This window comes from Juglans regia, chromosome 4, assembly GCF_001411555.2.
Source record: "Juglans regia cultivar Chandler chromosome 4, Walnut 2.0, whole genome shotgun sequence".
NCBI classification, from domain to species: Eukaryota; Viridiplantae; Streptophyta; class Magnoliopsida; order Fagales; family Juglandaceae; genus Juglans; species Juglans regia.
Window position 1 is genome coordinate 1,643,701 of NC_049904.1, and position 14,376 is coordinate 1,658,076.

The 14,376-nt window shown below is 34.2% G+C and overlaps 2 protein-coding genes across 4 annotated transcripts; one reads left to right on the forward strand and one right to left on the reverse strand.

The window, feature by feature from the left end:
- Positions 1 to 5,021: 5,021 nt before the first annotated feature.
- On the forward strand, positions 5,022 to 5,824 carry LOC108995112 (protein SLE1). Its single transcript, XM_018970614.2, has 2 exons — positions 5,022 to 5,242; positions 5,380 to 5,824. Exons 1-2 carry the CDS (start codon positions 5,128 to 5,130, stop codon positions 5,604 to 5,606), a joined length of 342 nt encoding a protein of 113 aa, XP_018826159.1. The 5' UTR covers positions 5,022 to 5,127; the 3' UTR covers positions 5,607 to 5,824.
- On the reverse strand, positions 5,732 to 12,547 carry LOC108995111 (chlorophyll synthase, chloroplastic-like). Of its 3 annotated transcripts, none has more exons than XM_018970613.2 (15): positions 12,320 to 12,547; positions 12,056 to 12,100; positions 11,792 to 11,880; positions 10,124 to 10,211; positions 9,578 to 9,663; positions 9,395 to 9,481; positions 9,200 to 9,265; positions 9,029 to 9,112; positions 8,858 to 8,919; positions 8,194 to 8,269; positions 7,890 to 7,952; positions 7,682 to 7,763; positions 7,487 to 7,563; positions 7,158 to 7,205; positions 5,732 to 6,468 (listed from the first exon to the last, which is right to left on the reverse strand). In XM_018970613.2, the coding sequence occupies exons 1-15, from the start codon at positions 12,423 to 12,425 to the stop codon at positions 6,406 to 6,408; spliced, it is 1,122 nt and encodes a 373-aa protein (XP_018826158.1). In that variant the 5' UTR covers positions 12,426 to 12,547; the 3' UTR covers positions 5,732 to 6,405. The 3 variants fall into 3 exon arrangements, 2 of the variants coding, with proteins under 2 accessions (XP_018826158.1, XP_018826157.1); XM_018970612.2 differs by having other exon boundaries at positions 9,359 to 9,481; positions 12,320 to 12,529; XR_001996813.1 differs by lacking the exon at positions 5,732 to 6,468 and having other exon boundaries at positions 7,172 to 7,205; positions 7,682 to 7,738; positions 9,359 to 9,481; positions 12,320 to 12,529.
- Between the last annotated feature and the right edge of the window lie 1,829 nt (positions 12,548 to 14,376).

Consider the following 14,376-nt stretch of genomic DNA (forward strand, 5'->3'; position numbering starts at 1 on the left):
AAGTACATTCCTCAATAAGTGAAATGAAAACAGTACAATGCAAACTATATTTCTCTTAAAATGAATAAGTGTTAAGACTCAATGCTAAAAAAGAGAGATTGAAAGTTTTTTATAAATGAATGATGTAAAGCTTGTAGTTGTTGTGCAATTTTGAAAATCTCAAATGAGCTATTTATTAGGGTTGAAAACTTATCCTATCGGTGTAGTTTTGGTCTAAAACCAAAACTAAACCGACATGTTAAAAGGTTGGTACCGAACGAAACCAGCCGACAGGGAGGGAGAGAAGGTTTCTAAGCTTATCCCCAAATTGACATTACAAATTCACAACAAATCAACTTCAAATTCACAACAAAATCACAAATTTACAACAAATCAACTCCAAACTCCATGGGTAGTTGTGTCAGTGTTTGTGTAACATCTCGTTCCCCTAGGGTTATGGATAAAGTTATTTTTAGAAAATCTCAGGGAAACAATATGCTACTGAACTTGACTTAAAAATATTTTTTCTTAAAGAAGCGCCAGATACAAAGATTCCTTATAATAAATGTAATCGTTTTGTATTAAAATACTAAAATCATAAAAGAGAATGCGTGAAAGTATTTATTAGAAATTTCTCAAACTCTGTACTATAAAAATCATAACTTAAAATCTCTGTACATGATCTAGGCATTGCCACGTCTCCCTAGGCCAAGTCTCATCCTTGCAATCTCTATGATCTTCATAAATATTCTAACTTGAGGTGGTTTAAAAACAAAATAAATTAAAATGAGTCGAAAACTTAGTAAGAAACTCATCATAACGTAAATATACTTAACATAAGGCTTTTCATAAAAAATCTCATGCTGAGAATTTAAAAGCAATACCATTCGTACTTATGCTTATGACATGCATGACTTATTTTACTGGTTCACACACTTAATCATGTGTATAAGGTTGTACACTGGTTCCACATCCTGTGGCCACAAGGGAAATCGGTAATAGTATTCTAGCATACTATGGTAGACCACGCTTAGATCCGTGTAAGAGTGTAATCGGTCTGTCTGGTCCAGGGGGGTCATGGATCGAAAATCTCGTGTGAATCATTTTTTCCGGACCAGACCGTTAGCTATCAGTCCATTCGGTCTGATTCTGTATGAACATCCTTTTTTTTTTTTTTAGAAAAATTAATACAAAAAATTAATTAAATTAAGATGAAGTGATCTCTGTAACATTTTATATATGGTTAATGAATATTAAATAATTTCATTGTATATATGATCAATGGTAATCCCTTAGATGAAAATTATATAATTAACTTATACAACTACTATATAAAATAATATATTATATATAAAAAATATATATACAGTCGGTTGGTCTCAGTCCAGTCTAAAAAAAGCACACCTCAAGATTGACCAATAAGACTATCGATCTGGTCCGGTCCAAACCAAACCATTTAGTCTGGTCGATTTTTCCAGTTCGGATCGATAATCTTACAACCCTAGATCTATGGCTTGCACATCCACTCATAAATTACATTGGTACAATGCATTTGAATGACAATCTTATCAACTAATTTTATCTTATACTTGATCTTATGAATGCTTCCGTGTCTTATGCAATGTGAGATGCATGACATGCATAATATATACTTAATTATAGCATACAAAATGAAACATGATCATGAATGATGAATGACGTACTTGCAAATAACATGACATGCGTAGTACATTAACATTGACTTCTAAAGAACTGACTTTAGTAATAATATATATAATTAGCTAACGTATGTAAATTCTAATTTATGATTAACCTACTTACCTCTTAGTGCTAATCTAATAATTCCAGCACTAAATCTATCACATATAAAATAGGCACGTAATTTATATAAATCTCTAATTAAATACGCACTTTGTAATTAAAACCTAAAATACTAAAATAACATATATTTCCTAATACTATAAAATTCTTATAAATATTTTATGTGAAAGAGTAAATTTCTAAACTAGATATCATCCTTGTGAAACTGACCCCGATACCACAAGTTGAAAGTAAAAGCTCAAGGCACACAGACTTGTTTACAATTTAAAGGTATGAAGCAATCACTGCTAAATGCTCTAGAAAGTCTAACAACATTCGATTACTCCTTTCTTCAAATTCAGGTATTACTTTGCTGCTGCTGCTGCTGCTGCTAGCGTAGGTACAACTAAGCTAAACTTACCCCTCCTTCGCTAGCCACCATAATAACATTTAAGGTCCCGTTAGAATATAAAAATATTCTCAACTCATCTCCTCTCATCATTACAATTTTTCTAAATTTTCATACAAACATAATAAACAATTTAACTTTTTCAAATCTCAAAATAATAATAATATTAAAAAATAATATTCTAACAATATTTTATTCAACTCATCTAAAATCATCTTATTTCACTATCCAAATGAGCTTAGAAAAAGTTGAATTATTTATTATATTTTGTGTGAAAATTTGAAAAAACTATAATGATGAAATGAGACGATATCGTTTCTCTATCCAAACTAAAAAGACTTTTGGATGTTTTTTGGTAAAGGACAATGCTAGGGCTATTGAGAAATGTGATCCATCCATTGTACCAAATAGTGCAAATTGCACTTTTTTTTTCTTTTTTCAAAATTTTTTTAAACCCCTTTAAGAATTTAAAAATAAAAATAAAAATCACAAACTTATTAAAAATACTTCCTTAACCATTAAATAGAAAAACAAAATCAATAGACTTTGTTGGTGAAAATATCATTTCCCTTTTGGTAAAACACCACACTGTGAGATAAATGGAATTATAATAATATATAAAGGGAAGTCCGAACATGCTTTTACCGAAAGGCTAAAAGCCAAATGATCGACCAAAGACAACGCTCCTATCCTCTTGGCCATCTCCTACGCAGCTCATGGTGCATCTTCCTCATCGGTATTCATTCCTCTAGCACTCTGTGACTCAGCATGCTTATTTTGTCTTGGCGCAATGTCCTTGCCAAACCTGGCGCTTCTTCTCTTTAGAGCTTTGTTTGCTCACTCTAGATTTTCCATCTCCAGCGTCATCATTTTCATGTGCTCTTCCATCTTTATGAATCTTCCTTCCATATTTCTCGAAGTAGCCTCCTGATTGCAGGTTGCTTGAGAACGCTTTGTAGCAAGCATGCAAAGGACATGTTAATATTACCAAAATCTCATAGACATCACCACTATTGATGTCGTGTTTCGCACCCTTTTTCACGACCTCAATCAACCTACACCAGAGAGAATGTAAGGGCTCAGTGTGTCGGGAGAAACCTCCGATGCCTAAGTCAGAGTCTCGTATTTGCTAGATTAAAGTGGTAAAAATGATGAGCAAAAGTTCTCTCAAATCACTAGCTTCCATTGTTTATATAGGGGAGCATGCATTTAATTGATGGAGATCGCATAACAACCTGATTTTCTCTTCTAATTTCGTGAATGCTAGATATCTGGCTTTTGAATGAATGCTAATCTTAGGAGAAGTTACCATAGATGGTGGAGATCTCGGATATTTATCTGTTGAAGGAAGGTTTGTGAATATCCTCTCAATCGTGCCATTATTACGTGGTTAATGAGTCGGATAACCTACCAGTGCCCTCAAGGAGTCATTCTGTGTACCCCTCACTGTTGGTTTGTTGGACCCATGGTTGGCATTTGTGGACCTCTCTTAGGCTTCATCGGCCCATCGAGGAATATTGTCCCTCCAGTTATGTGATTCAAATTGTTTATAAAAGCATTAAGTTTTGTCGTTGGATAGAATATCATATATTCGTACTCTGAAATTATCTAATAATTACTCACTAATCAAAAGAACTAGTATAGACTATAGTTTGAAAAAATAATAAAAATCTTGTTGGATTGTAATATTTTAGGGGCAATAATATAGAAAATTCGTAACATAATTTGAATCATTTAAAAATCTAAAAATAAAAAACCAAATATGAAAAGAAAAGTACTGAAAGTTTTTAAAAAAATATAAGAAAGACAATAAAAGAATAAACACGTATATCTTTAGGGAAATACTCTAGCTACAAAAAGATTACATAAAAATAATCTCACAAACTGACGTGACTTGATGTGGTTAGTCAGATTATAAAGTTACTTTTATTGTAAAGTAGTTCTAACAGATCAGATAAAACCATGTCAGATTGTAAGATTATTTTTGTGTAATTTCTTTGTGGATGTAGAAGTCCTCATATTTTTATATGTGTGTGTGTGACCTTATATTTTTATGTCATGCATGCATATATTTGATCTTAGGCAGATGATCATCGAAAGTTTCTACACCATTCCATCGCATTGAATTCTTTAATTACGAGCTAGATGTTTTCAAATCATGTAGATCACTATATATTATATCTTCTTACTTTAAAAGAATGGATTTTGTTTGATTAAAAGTGTATTTCCCTTATTTCAAAAGAAATTAAAAAAAAAAAGTGTATATCCCTTTATGAAGAGTGTAAATATTTGGAAAATAGCTATATATTAAGCGATGGATCGTACGTGGATGTACTAGGCTAGGCTATATTTTATGGTGCTTGGTGAACTAGATGTATGGTATTGGTGTAGAACCAAGTACTACAACATCAATCTATTTGGGGTTCTCTTTAATAATCAAATATGAAAGAATTAAACAAACAATATGATCTATGTGATATTCATTTTCATGTTTGTGCAATATGCATGGCTCGCTCCTTTGACTTGGAGCTGAATCAGGCGTTGTAATGGTATAAGAAAGCTGAAATGAGAGACAGCAAGGGACACGTGTAAGACTTCAAATGCCAATAGCCAATTTAATGGATGCAATAGCCAGGACTCGTGTCATTTTGATTGCTGTAAATAAGAGTGTTTTGACTGACTCAAGCACCTGTGTGTCATTCTAGTATCGCTCAACTTCCCCTATTTCGCCGCGTCTGTACCCTTACGTGGCCTCTACCGCTCCCTTTCTTGATTACCTCCCTTCACCATCGGATAACTCTCTACCTGTATATTAAGGAAGGTCTCTCCGCTTAGCCAATTCATTGTAGTATATATACGTAGCATCAGCAATATTCAGCACTAGCGTGGTCATTGAAAATTAAGCAAGTTTGTCAGGAAAATCCCATCCCAAAACAGAAATGGCATTCGAACAGAAAAGAGAAGAACTTGACGCAAAGGCAAGGCAGGGAGAGACCGTGGTTCCAGGAGGAACTGGGGGAAAGAGCCTTGAAGCCCAGGAGAACCTTGCTGAAGGTATATATAGCTTGTGTTTGTGTGTTTCTGGAGTCAAATCGTTTAAAAGTTTTGCAGTGGAGTACGTTGAATATTCATGGTAATAAGATTGCATGCATGTTTTTGTGCTAATGGTACTGCATGGGTGATGAATGAAGGACGGAGCCGAGGAGGGCAGACGAGGAAGGAGCAGTTGGGACTAGATGGGTACCAGGAGCTGGGAAGCAAAGGAGGACAGACGAGGAAGGAGCAGATAGGACACGAGGGGTATCAGGAGATGGGCCGCAAAGGCGGACTCAGCACCACTGACAAGTCTGGAGGAGAGCGTGCTGCTGAGGAAGGCATCGAGATTGATGAATCCAAATTCAGGACTAGGGACCGCTAATAACTACATGTAAACAAAATGTTTTAAGGAGTTCAGGCTGGGCTTTGCGTTTTGTTTCTTCAGGCCGTCTTTGTTGATAAGCCAGGTGTCTAATAATGACAGTCATGTATTAGTGTGTCTAGGTGTTTTTTTTGGATAAATGGTACTCTTAGGATGTCGGTTTTTTGGGGACCGTTACTGCCTGTTTTTGTATGTTAATTTAACAGTTTGTTATATCACTTTCCGTGCATGGTACGTAGATGATCACTTTGGTTGAATTTTATCTTGAAACGCGGCAACTTCGATCGTGTGAGAACGACCTGAATGCAGTCTCTGACCATCTATACAGATAAAAGGAAACGGGTGTGTTTGCATCCAGAAAGTGGGATTAGGGAATCAGCAAATTCGTGGGCCTCAACTGTAGCTCCAACATCAAGATAAATATCAGAGAGATTAGAAACGATAGCAACTGAAAAATCCAAATTATAAAGGAGTAATGCTAAATGGAATCGAATCCAGAATGAAAAGCCACATCCCGCACAATGCTAGCAGCAGGGATATCAACAAAAAAGAGCACAACCGTATAACAAAATTTACAGCAACTGCTTTCTCCGAGGATGTCTACTTTTGAGCCCTCTCCAGGCAAAGAAAAAGGGGAAACCCTCGCATAGTTTAATCAGGATCAACATGATTAGTAACTCTCTATCAGCTTTTGGCGCAGTTTGTGCACCTAATTAGTAACTGTTCAGCGGGCTTTTGTTTCTGCACTTGTCTCCTCTCTCTCCACACAGCGGCATTTGGTCATCGGCTCCTGATAAAATCAATGGCTGGTTGCAAAAGCAGTCACCAAAAGACCAAGCACGAGAAATGGCTGGGCGCTTGCCTGGAACATACAAAATATTCTTTTATTTTTTGGTGCAAAAGGACTAGTATGAGGTAAAGCAAAATGCTCGAATTTTTTCGAGATTATACGTTAATAGTGAAATAATTTGTAAATAATAATGAAATAATAGCAAACTGTTTGTTACTAGTAGTAAAGTACGTAGTCGAACAGTTATATTTCAAAATAAACTTTAAATGGGCAAAAGAATGTATTATGTACAGTGAAGAATATAATATAAATAATAAATCTATATTTTTCTTATAAGTTTTTAGAATAAATGTTGATTTTACATGATATTAAAATAGAGGTTTTTAAATCCTAACTCTACAATCTACACTATTATTGGGCAAATTTATTGAGGGAAACTATTAGTTCAGACAAGTGGTCAGAATATAATATAAATAATTACATATTCGTTGGGCTTATTTATTGACAAAAATCTTGTCTACATGTGAAGGGAAGTAGTGACACACTGACATGAGGCATGGAGGAGTTTGATCCCCTCGTAAAAAGCTCCTATTTGGGTCGTTTTGGAGGTCTGTGTTATGTCATGTGACATAATGAATTACAAGGCTATCTAGCTAGTCGATCAAGTTCATTAAATAATTATTCAGAAGTAGAAGCCTCATTCTCAAAAAGCTCGATTTGGCAGTAACTTCACATTTCATAAAGAGTCCTGAATATTATACCTGATATTTAACATCATACTTAACAGGGTCCTTCAGGAAATACTGAAACTGCAGTGCACAAAAAAAAAAAAAAAAATGGTATTAGCAGAGTGCTTATTACGGATATAGCACGTATCGTAGCTAGAAGCAAATGGGCAAAGAATAAAATAACAAAACAGAAAATATTCATGGTTGAACCGTAATATCGACAGTAAGGAGTGCACCTAATTACAATTGTTAGTTAATTAATTAAAACGAATATATAATTTTTAATTTTATATAAACTATAAGTCCTAATTTCATTTTCAACTGGAGTAAGTGATGAAGTTCCATTAATGCAAGTGCTTTACCTGAAAAACGACTTGAGGTATTATCAAAGCAAGTAAGGCTAAGGCATGGTGTGGTTTACCAGCCCCTAGCAGATAACCTGCAATCATATAAATTCATCATGGAATGAAGGCAAATTTTCACGAGGTATCAGCAATAAAACGAAATATGGGTTTCAATGAATATTAATATTGGAAATAGAAAAAAAAATGATTTACCAGCTACAGAGATCTGAGTTATGTCAATAGCGGCAACACAAATCCATTTGGCAGTTTCTGCTCCAAAAGCAACTGGAAGTGACTGCCCGAACGACATTATTAAGTTTATGAAAGCATCTTCTAATTAGATGGTCAATTCTAAATTGTTGCCAACATAGCAATAATTCGTATTACCAAAGGGTAAGAAACAATGGAGAACTGGAGGTACCTGAAGTCCTAGTGCTCTGTCTCCTTCAATACTTTTGAAATCATTGACAATGGCAATACCCAACTGAAATGTGATGTAGCCATAATCAAATATTGATGATTGGATCACATATTTAACATACATGATGTAATATACCCCTGATAGTGTGATTATGTATAAAAAGGTAGTGAATGAGATCCCATATTGTTTGTGAGGGAGAAGTTCAAGCCATTTATAACCACTTTAATAGGCTCTAATTGTAGCATTATTGACGAGGCCTTTTACACATAGCCATATACTTCTCCCAAAAAAAAAAAAACCATACCCCAGCTATGCTATACAGTAGAGTCAGAACAATTATGTGTGGTGTAAGTGTCCCGAATAAAGCTTGACCAGCCCACCTGTGAACAAGAGATCAAGTTGAAATCAATAATGTGTGGTGGAAGTCCATTATCCACCTAGAAAATTTTACTTAATGATGGTTTTTATTTAGCCTATTGTATGAAGCTTGCCTTCTATTAACATATTTGAAACAATCCATGCAGAAAAAATAAAACCTACAATCTGAATGGCTTTCCTTCACAACAGGCTTCCAATCCCACAAACAAGCAATAACGATAAATATCCAACATAAGGATTCTCAAGGGGGAAAAAAAAATCTAAGAATGCTCTGCAGTAAGCGATGGAACCAAGAAAATATCTATAATTTCCTAGTGAAAAATTAGGTATTGGCTATCGTACCGATTCAATAAGTCACTTTTGATTGCTAAAGGATTCCTTGCTTAGAACCATCAGATATGTATTGCCCTCTTCATGAGCATAATGTTAGAAAAACACTAAGAACTAGACTTACAATTTTCTCTTGACAGGTCTGAAGAATAGCAAAGGAATTAGTCAACTGAAAAATGCTATACATTAACAACCCCAGGACAAATGTGAATCTGTCTACATTAATTTTAGGAAGGACAGTTAAGCATAGGATATCTCACCATGGCAAACCGATGTAACTTGCTCCAAGGGCAAAATTTCCAATCCATCCATTTTGTTTCAACTGCAACCAGATTTGGAACTTAGTCATGGTTTAAGCAAAGTTTTCACTGCAACATGAAGGAAAGCTGAATGGTTGGACTTAGTGACAAGGATGACCAAAAAAGAAGTACCTTTAAAGGTGGAGCAGAGTATATGTACGATACTAAGGATCCACCAACAGCTAGGTAAAAAATTATGGGGAAGTCATGCCCGGCCTATAAGAAGTAAGGATTAAGGAATTGATATTCATCTTCAATACTATCATAGGGAGCAACATGAAAAGCCCATTTGAAGTTACCTACCCACACGTCTAATAGACCAGCCAGGCCAAGTCCTCCCAAAAGCAACAACCAAATTTGTGTGAAGACCTGAAATATTTGGAAAATAAAAGAAAAAATTATAAATGAATTAAATGGAAGTATTTGTGTGCATACATTACAATTGGTTAAATAACTTTATACCAAAAAGGATGAAAAAGAAGAAAATAAACTAAATGCCTCTTTCTCAGATATTGCTCCTGAAGGAATTGGACGATAAGGTTCATTTATTGCATCGACTTCTCGGTCATACCAATCATTGAGTGTCTAAAAAATGAAACAATCAAAGAAGTTTACATTAGATGAGTTTGAAGTTCTTATGGTGTTGAAGTGGAGCATTTTTTATATCACTAAGAATTATACCTGTGTATAGCCAGTTAGACATGGGCCAGACATCATCATGCAAACAATTGATTTGACAACATCCTCCAAATTCCAGTGAAAATTTCCTGCCATGAGAGCAAAATTGACTCAGAAGATTAAAACATACAATTAAACATATATACATATTAAGATCATAGTGTCTATGAATTAAAAAAATTTATAGGTATATGGCTAAATTCTTGGATCACTGCACATGGATTTGAGCCCAAAACTTGGTAGGATTGATCACAAATAGGAATTAGAGAAGGTCATAACCACCTCAATCTACAGGTTTATGTGGAATTGGACAATGGCATGGCTGATTCTATGCTAACCAAAGAAGGTATCAATACGGGAAGAAGATTGAGATGTAGTGTTTAGTTGAGAAAAGCGTAAGGATTTACTGCTTGCAGAAGATACTGACTGAAAATACACATCAAAAACTTCCAAGCGGAATTGATAAACTAATAAAATAATCAAATGAAGGAAAAGAATATTATTTGTAACAAAAGACGCTACTGATTTCATAATATGCAAGGAGGGTACCAGAAGCAGCAGCTCCGCAAACCACTCCCCATACCAGTGGAGGCCATGTAACAGGCTTTGTTAGCTGAAGTCGGATCTTCCATTTAGTCTGCAAAATACAATGTCTATTATAGATCAAAATGCTTATCTTATTCCGACTCAATAGATTTTGAAGCCTAAGGCTAAAATTTTGAATGAGGCTATTTCTTATATTTAAACATTAAATTAATAATTTTAGTTGTTGTATTTTGCTTTATATTTGAAATTTATTCTCCTATTAGGAGCTGCAAGCTAGGATGAAGCAAAAAAAGAAAAAATCAAAGAAAAAATTATTATCCTTTATTTATCGTAATTAGAAAAAAAAAATCAAAGGAAAACCGTGGTACATTGCAAAAGTTGCAAATACCCAAAATAAAGAAAATAAAGAAAAATAATGTCTTTACCTTGGGTTTGGGTGTGAGAGTTTATAGTATGGAGAGGCGTAATAAAAGAGCTAGTGAGATTTTGGTAATTTGCTAGAGAGATTGTTTAGAGAATAAGATTGAGTGTTTGTGGGAATTGTATATATTAATATATAGGAGCCTTACGACTAGAGAGACAATATATTGTATTCTTTGTATTCATGTTTAACTGTTGATTTTCTTAATCGAAATTCTAGTCTCTCAAGAGAGGCAATTACCTTTTTTTAAATATAAAATCATTGCTTTTTTAATTTTTTAATTTTTTCATGCGGTAGTGGAATGTTAATATATAATATAAATAATAAAACTTGTCTCTTTTGATGAGTTTAAAATTTTGAAAAAGTAGTAACTTAACATGACATTTTATCAGAGGTTCCTATATTTACACTTAATCTCATTTAATTAAAATATTTTATTTATTGGCCCACTTTAACATGGAAGTAGCTCACACGTTTAAACCATAGTTATTTTTTGTGGACTTTTTGGCAAACCTATTTTTCTAAAGGAAAATACTAGTGTGTCCTGAGTGGGACCGTTAGTGCATTTTATTTATAGTGAGTAGAGATAAAAATTGAATAAAATATTATTGAAATATTATTTTTATTTTAAGATTTGAAAAAATTGAATTGTTTATTATATTTTATTTAAAAGTTTAAGAAAATTGTAATGATTAAATGGGTTGAAATGATTTCACTATCCAACCAAACCTAAATGTTTAAAAAAGTTATCATTAGTAAATTTCTATACTTTTTAAATGTTAAAAAATATTTTTTAAAAAAATCAGAATGAACCAGCGACCACACCCAACAATAAGATTATTAGTAGCCGGCATGGTAGTTCGACTATTTTCTAAAGAGAATAGCTATACATCAGCCTGTAGCCATAGCACACCTCACATAATGTTTTTTTTTTTTTAAACTTAGTATATTAAGTATGCTGCAGCTACAGCCTGATGTAAATAATTTTTCTTTTTTAAAATATTATACTATTAAGTAATGTTAATATTTAGAGGGCCTCTTCCACCGGGGCCTTAGGGGACTGCCTAATTGGCCCACTAGTGGAAGAGCCGGCCTGTTGTCTATAACGTTATACAAGTTGTTGCTCGGCTTTCCGAAGCAGTATACCTAAACTGGAGAAAATCTCAAACAATTCAGAGAATGAAAGTTGTAAATTTGTAGTTGAAAATTGAAATGGAGGAAGGAAATTAAATTCAAAACAAAGAGCTCACACTTTCTTGCGCCGCTCCTTTAATGCCTAGAAGCTGGTTGAAACTGGAACCTTCAGCAGCAGGCGCCTTTTCCGGTGTCTGAGATTTAACTGCTTACAAGAACACATAATAGCAATCATTAGAACCCTAAACCAATTCATTAACAATCGCTCATATATATGGAGTAGCTACTTCTTATCTATTAAATTCAAACTTCAAAATTTTCATCGACAACAGCAAATCTTCTAAAAACAAGGCTAAAGAGAGCATTGAATCTCACAAGACCTTCGTCGGAATCGGTCTCCGCTGCTCTGATCGCAAGTCTCTGCCCTGTAAAGTTCACAGATCAATCTCTCAGTGTAAAAAAAAAAAAACAGACAGTTTAAGCTCAATGGCTGAATCTAAGACCGTCGTTTGGTAGCCGAGACAATGTTTACTAAGTGAAATTTATATGTAAACAATCTTAAAAGGTTACAAATTTTCCTACCCTATATTTGATTTCATTTTCTTCGGTAATCAAACGGAGCATTAATGAGCGAGGTAACTCACTGGTGAATGACACAGAAGCCCGTAAAAAAAGGGGCCGGGTTCGAAGTCGGTTGCAGTTGATATTTGATAAAGAAACGGAAGAAACTCTGTTCAGTGCGGCCGCCATAAATAAGTGAGAAAGCTTCTGAATAGCTAACAGGAAGACAAGAGGGAGACAACGAGGAAAGGGCGGAGAGGTAGAGGGAGAGCTATTTCCTATTGGACTTTGTAGACGACGACTTCCTTTGCAAAATTATACTACAAAGATTCCCTCGTTTAATATTAGAACATGGAGCCTTTTTTAATGATTTTTTTTGGAGTTATGCTACACAAGCCTCACACTCTGTACACTATTTAAAAAATATGATTTTATTCTTTTATTCTCATATTTCATATTTCATGAAATATGAAAGTAAAAGAATAAATTCACATATTTTTAAGTGGTGTGCAGGAATATGAAGCTTATGTATATAATTTTTTTTTTTTTCATGTGATCGAGTTTTTTAACCTAGCATGACGTAGAAATATTACTAATTTTTGTTTCGAAGTGACAAAAGAAACTAAAAAGCAATAGAAATAGGATATTGAAAAGTAAAATCATTTTTTCACTCTTACAAAGTCCGATAAAAACTAATTTATTAAAAAACATTTGTTGAAAAAATATAATTTATTCTACTTGACTTACACATCTTAAACTTGTATTTAATATTATTTATAAAAAATATCATTAAAATACTATTTCCAACTATCAAACAAAAAAATTTATCTACTAACAATATCTTTTAAAGAAAACAAACAATCAATAGCTACTACTCTATGATCGCCACCTTCCTCCTCCGATATATTGACAGTGGATTCAAAATTTAACTTTACTAGAAAAATCATGTAGACAGTGGGAGTGGGCAATGGGGATCCGCCCCCGTTTGCCTCGCCCCCATGTGGCAGAGTGGATACTCACGTCTGCCAAATGAGGGGGGCGGGGCATTTGGCAACCACAACGGGCTAGGGGTGGGATGGGGGTGCACCCTCGCCCTGCAAATATCCCTCCCCACCCTCGCCTTTTATTATATATATATATATATATATAAATATATTAAAAATAAAAAAATACCCCCATACATCAAAATGACGCCGTTTTGTCATTGTGCAAAATAACGTCGTTTTATGTATGGTGTATTTTTAAACACCCTATATCAAACGGTGTCGTTTTGCATTGTGCAAAACGGCGTCGTTTGATGAGTGTTTAGCCTAAGGGGGATTCCCCCTAGTTTTCCTGAATATTTGATTTCTCAAAGGCCTTCTTTCTTCTCTCTCCCCCCTTCTGCCTTCTTCTCTCTCGATCTTTCTCCCAATCCCTCTGCTCCTAAGCTTGAGCCTTGTTCCGTGAAGTATCTGTCGCCTGCTATTGTCGCTAGTCGTGGTTATTGCTGAAGGTAAGTTTTCCGATTGGGTTTTCCGAAAATCTTTACATTTTTTTTATGCAATAGAGGATGAGATTAAAATTTAAATAGAGAATGGGATTGTGAATTGTTGTGGAGGATGAATGTGCATGTGAATTGTTTGAACTTTGATTGAAATTTTTACCATTCGGTGTGTCAATGTCATCAAACATTCTATTTTTTCTTACTCTTTTTGACGCTTTTGTGTGGTTTTTGTTTGCATGCCATGTATGAATGAAAAAAGACAAGAAAAAATGATAACTACTAAGTATTATTAGGCGGTCTGAACTTTGGGAGATGCTGCATTTGTTTTACTCAAAAATCATTATCTTCATTAATAATTGTTCCATCTTTATACATCAATGCATGTGTATAGTGTTGTTTGTACGTGTGTGTGTGGCATTCTTGATCTGAAAGCTGTTTAGAAAATGTGGACTATAAGCAACACATGTGACTATGTGTGTATATATATATATATGTATATGTATGTATGTATATGTATATGTATATCGTCTAACCTCCAATAGCAAAGAAACAAATGAGATTTTAAATTGCGGTGAGCTACATAAAGCAAGATATCTCAAGTACCACCTAATGCAATGATGAAACATAACATTCCTTTACATTTTGTTAAGGTAA

Coding starts and splice junctions, on each gene's coding strand:
- LOC108995112 (XM_018970614.2), top strand. CDS start 5,128: ATGGCATTCGAACAGAAAAGAGAAGAACTTGACGCAAAGGCAAGGCAG. Junction 5,243..5,379: donor CCAGGAGAACCTTGCTGAAG/GTATATATAGCT, acceptor TGATGAATGAAG/GACGGAGCCGAGGAGGGCAG.
- LOC108995111 (XM_018970612.2), bottom strand. CDS start 12,425: ATGGCGGCCGCACTGAACAGAGTTTCTTCCGTTTCTTTATCAAATATC. Junction 8,920..9,028: donor ACTCTGCTCCACCTTTAAAG/GTACTTCTTTTT, acceptor ATCTGGTTGCAG/TTGAAACAAAATGGATGGAT. Junction 7,206..7,486: donor TACCTCAAGTCGTTTTTCAG/GTAAAGCACTTG, acceptor TGTGCACTGCAG/TTTCAGTATTTCCTGAAGGA.